The following is a 5,166-nucleotide window of genomic DNA, read 5'->3' on the forward strand; positions in this document are numbered from 1 at the left end:
GTGATAACTGTTCCTGAACCTGGTGGTGTGGGACCTGAGGCTCATTGTGGGGAGTGAAGTTATCCACACTGGTTCAGGAGCCTGATGGTTGTGGGGTAATAACTGTTCCTGAACCTGGTGGTGTGGGACCTGAGGCTCATTGTGGTGAGTGAAGTTATCCACACTGGTTCAGGAGTCTGATGGTTGAGAGGTGATAACTGTTCCTGAACCTGGTGGTGTGGGACCTGAGGCTCATTGTGGTGAGTGAAGTTATCCACACTGGTTCAGGAGCCTGATGGTTGTGGGGTAATAACTGTTCCTGAACCTGGTGGTGTGGGACCTGAGGCTCATTGTGGGGAGTGAAGTTATCCACACTGGTTCAGGAGCCTGATGGTTGTGGGGTAATAACTGTTCCTGAACCTGGTGGTGTGGGACCTGAGGCTCATTGTGGTGAGTGAAGTTATCCACACTGGTTCAGGAGCCTGATGGTTGTGGGGTAATAACTGTTCCTGAACCTGGTGGTGTGGGACCTGAGGCTCATTGTGGTGAGTGAAGTTATCCACACTGGTTCAGGAGCCTGATGGTTGTGGGGTAATAACTGTTCCTGAACTTGGTGGTGTGGAGCTGAGGCTCCTGTACCTCCTGCCTGTTGGAAACAGCGAGAAGAGAGCATGGCCTGGGAGGTGGGCTCCTTGATGATGGATGCTGCGTTCCATCGACAGTGCTCGTTGTAGATGTACAAAGTGATGGGGTGGGCTTTGCCTGTGATGGTCTGGGTTATGTCTGTCTGTCATTTTTTTGTACAGTTTTCTGTTCTGGCCTTGGCATTCCCGTGCCAGGCTGTGATGCAACCAGTCCGGATACTGTCCCCTATAGAAGTTTGTTGTTGGATTTTCAGGTGAACATTCCATGCCGGAGGGCCAACATTAGGTACACAGAGCAGGCGGTGTTGATGCGCTGGACGTGGGGTCTTGGGCTGCTGGCCTGGTTGGTGCCAATCGAGTGGGCCAGGACAGACAAGAGATACATTCAGGAATGTCCTGAGGTGGTGAAAAGCTCCCTTGTGTTTACCGCTGTAGGTGCCAGATATCTGAATCCTGACCGAGAAAAGGTACGTGCTGGCATTGTGCAAGGTTCGGGGAGGTGTACAAAATGATTCTGGCAATGAAAGGGTTAAGAGTGGGGATCTTCTTGAAACCTATCGAATACTGAAAGGCCTAGATGGAGAGAATGTGGAGAGGATGTTTCCTATAACGAGGGAGTCTAGGACCAGAAGGCATACCCTCAGATTAGAAGAATGTCCTTTTAGTTCGGAGATGAGGAGGAATTTCTTTAGCCAGAGGGTGGTGAATCCATGCAATTCAGAGTAGGTGGCATTGGAGATGAGGAGGAATTTCTTTAGCCGGAGGGTGGTAAATCTGTGGAATTCGTTGCCACAGATGACCGTGGAGGTCAAGTCATTGGGTACATTTAAAGCGGAGGTTGCTAGGTTCTTGTTTAGTCAGGATGTCAAATGTTAAGGTGAGAAGGCAGGAGAATGAGGTTCAGAGAGATAATAAACCAGCCATGCTAGAATGGTGGAGCATATCCGATGGGCTGAATGGCCTAATTCTGTTCCTATCCCTTATGGTGAAAAATGCTGAAGAGTTGGTTCTCGATGACCTCATCGCAGAACAATTAGCAATGTGAAAGTGCAAATGTTGTTTTGGACGGAGGGCAACGTAACCATGCCAGGTACTGAGAAAAACAACCAACGCCAGAAATAGCATCAAAACAGGAAATACTCGGCAGGTCAAGTGGCATCTGTGGAGAAAGACAGTGAGTCAACATTACGGTGCAGAAACAGACTGAAACACTGACTCCTTCTCCCCCCGCGGATGCTGCCTGACCTACAGATACACCCATTCTTGTTTCAGTTTTCCTTTGTGACAGGGGTTCCTCTCCTGCGGCTCACAGACCCTTTGCTTCACGCTTTTGGTCCACGGCGTAATAAAAGTTGGGGACGCCAGCCCTGCCTCCGTGGTTGGGAGATGCAGCAGGGTAACAGGTCCATCTGGCCCAATGAGCCGGCGCTGGTCAGTTGACCTACTAACCTGTCTGTCTTTGGAAGCCAGTGCACCCGGAGGACACGCAGGCGGTCATGAGGAGGACGTACAAGCTCCTTACAGACATCAGCCGGAAAGGAAGCCAGGTCGCTGGGGCTGGGAGGTGCTGTGCTAAGCCCTACGCCACAGGAAGATTCTCCTCGTCTTCACCCCTCACCACGTTGCTCCTGCTCTGCCCAGAAAGGTTCTGAACGTTGGGTCCTGTGTCCATGGTCATCGGGCACTTGGTGAGTAACCTCCTGCCTCCCAGACGACCATAAGACACAGGGACAGCTGAGGCCATTCGGCCCATCAAATCTGCCCCGCTCTTCTATCATGGCTGATTTATTATCCCTCTCAACCCCACTTTCCCTCCTTCTCCCTGCCACCTTTGGCATTCTGACTAATCAAGAGCCTACCAACCTCCACTTCAATTGTAAGACCATAAGAATACAGGAGCAGCATTAGGCCATTCAACTCAACAAGTCTGCTCCGCCATTTCATCATGGCTGACTGATTTCCCTCTCAGCCCCAATCTCCTGCCCTCTCCGTGTATCCCTTCATGCCCTGACTAATCAAGAATCTATAAACCTCTGCCCTAAATATACCCGAAGACTTGATCTCGACAGCCGCCGGTGGCAATGAATTCCACAGATTCACCACCCTCTGGCTAAAGAAATTCCTCCTCATCACCGTTCTAAAACAACGTCTTTCTATTCTGAGGCTGTATCCTCTGGTCCTAGACTCCCCCGGCCTAGGAAATATCCTCTCCACATCCACTCTATCTGTGTCCTCTGGTCCTAGACACCACCACTATAGGAAACATCCTCTCCACATCCACTCTATCTGTGTCCTCTGGTCCTAGACTCCCCCACTACAGGAAACATCCTCTCCACATCCACTCTATCTGTGTCCTCTGGTCCTAGACTCCCCCACTATAGGAAACATCCTCTCCACATCCACTCTATCTGTGTCCTCTGGTCCTAGACTCCCCCACTATAGGAAACATCCTCTCCACATCCACTCTATCTGTGTCCTCTGGTCCTAGACTCCCCCACTATAGGAAACATCCTCTCTACATCCACTCTATCTGTGTCCTCTGGTCCTAGACTCCCTCACTACAGGAAACATCCTCTCCACATCCGCTCTGTCTGTGTCCTCTGGTCCTAGACTCCCCCACTATAGGAATCATCCTCTCCACATCCACTCTATCTGTGTCCTCTGGTCCTAGACTCCCCCACCATAGGAAACATCCTCTCCACGTCCACTCTATCTGTGTGCTCTGGTCCGAGACTCCCTCACTATAGGAAACATCCTCTCCACGTCCACTCTATCTGTGTCCTCTGGTCCTCGACTCCCTCACCATGGGAAACATCTTCTCTACATCCACTCTATCTGTGTCCTCTGGTCCTAGACTCCCTCACCATGGGAAACATCCTCTCCACATCCACTCTATCTGTGTCCTCTGGTCCTAGACTCCCCCACTATAGGAATCATCCTCTCCACAACCACTCTATCAGTGTCCTCTGGTCCTAGACTCCCCCACTATAGGAATCATCCTCTCCACATCCACTCTATCTGTGTCCTCTGGTCCTAGACTCCCTCACCATAGGAAACATCCTCTCCACATCCACTCTATCTGTGTCCTCTGGTCCTAGACTCCCCCACTATAGGAAACATCCTCTCCACATCCACTCTATCTGTGTCCTCTGGTCCTAGACTCCCTCACCATGGGAAACATCCTCTCTACATCCACGCTGTTGAGGCCTTTCAACATTTGATAGGTTTCAATGAGATTCCTTCCCCTCTGCCACACATTCTTCCGAACTCCAGCGAGTGCAGGCCCGGAGCCATTAAATGCTCCTCATCTGATTAACCCTTTCATTTCTGGGATCATTCTTGTGATCCTCCTCTGGACCCTCTCCAATGTCAGCACATCTTTTCTTAGATGCAGGGCCCAGAACTGCTCACAATACTCCAAGTGAAGCCCCGCCCAGTGCTTGGAAAAAGCCACAACTATTCATCCCTGCTGTTACATTCCATTTCTCTCGAAATGAATGCTAACATCACATTTGCCTTCCTCCCCACAGACTCAACCTGCAAATTATCGGCAAGGAATCCAAACCCCTTTGCATTTGGATTCTCCCTGTGTCCCTCCAGGATACATCCCACATCCCAAGACAGGCCACTGTAAATTACCTCCCCCGCTCACCCAGTGCCATAAGTGGGAAAATAATTAAAAGGGAGACATTTAGTAGGTAAGAGAGAATAAGTTGTGAGGTCACAGTTTCCTTCTCGGTGGTAATTGCAGTGTTGGTTTCCATCTAGTGAGATGCTGTGATCTGAAGGAACAGTGAATCCAGATTCCACAGGAACCTTATCAAAGAAGGGGAGACATTTTCTAAATGGTGGGGAAGGGTTGATGAAGGGTCAGCAACTTTAATTTCCTGGGTCTTACTATTTCAGAGGATCTGTCCTGGACCCAGCAGTGCCTCTACTTGCTGAGGAGTTTGTGAATATTCAGCATGACATCTAAAACATTGACAAACTTCTATAGATGTGTGGTGGAGAGTGTACTGACTGGTTGCATCCCGGCCTGGTATGGGAACACCAAAGCCCAGGAATGGAACATCCTACAAAATGCAGGGTATTCGGTCCAGTCCATCACGGGTAAGACCCTCTCAGGAACAGAGCACATTCACATGAAGTGCTGTCGTAGGAAACCGGCATCAATCATCAGAGATCCCCACAGCCCAGGCCGTCAGAGATCCCCACAGCCCAGGCCGTCAGAGATCCCCACCGCCCAGGCTGTGGTGCCGTCAGAGATCCCCACCGCCCGGGCCGTCAGAGATCCCCACCGCCCAGGCCATGGTCCCGTCAGAGATCCCCACCGCCCAGGCTGTGGTGCCGTCAGAGATCCCCACTACCCGGGCCGTCAGAGATCCCCACCGCCCAGGCCGTCAGAGATCCCCACCGCCCAGGCCGTGGTCCCATCAGAGATCCCCACCGCCCAGGCCGTGCTCCCATCAGAGATCCCCACCGCCCAGGCCGTCAGAGATCCCCACCGCCCAGGCCGTGGTCCTGTCAGAGATCCCCACTGCCC

The 5,166-nt window shown here is 51.5% G+C and overlaps 1 protein-coding gene across 1 annotated transcript in view; it reads left to right on the plus strand.

Annotated features, from left to right (window-relative positions):
- The first annotated feature begins 2,293 nt into the window (after positions 1–2,293).
- LOC132401513 (uncharacterized) overlaps positions 2,294–5,166 on the plus strand; it is a 56,871-nt gene continuing 53,998 nt past the window's right edge. Inside the window, exon 1 of the mRNA XM_059983539.1 lies at positions 2,294–2,311. Within this exon, the coding sequence (XP_059839522.1) occupies positions 2,294–2,311 (18 nt within the window). The remainder of the gene's footprint in view (positions 2,312–5,166) is intronic.

The sequence above is a fragment of the Hypanus sabinus genome, chromosome 11 (genome assembly GCF_030144855.1).
Source record: "Hypanus sabinus isolate sHypSab1 chromosome 11, sHypSab1.hap1, whole genome shotgun sequence".
NCBI lineage: Eukaryota > Metazoa > Chordata > Chondrichthyes > Myliobatiformes > Dasyatidae > Hypanus > Hypanus sabinus.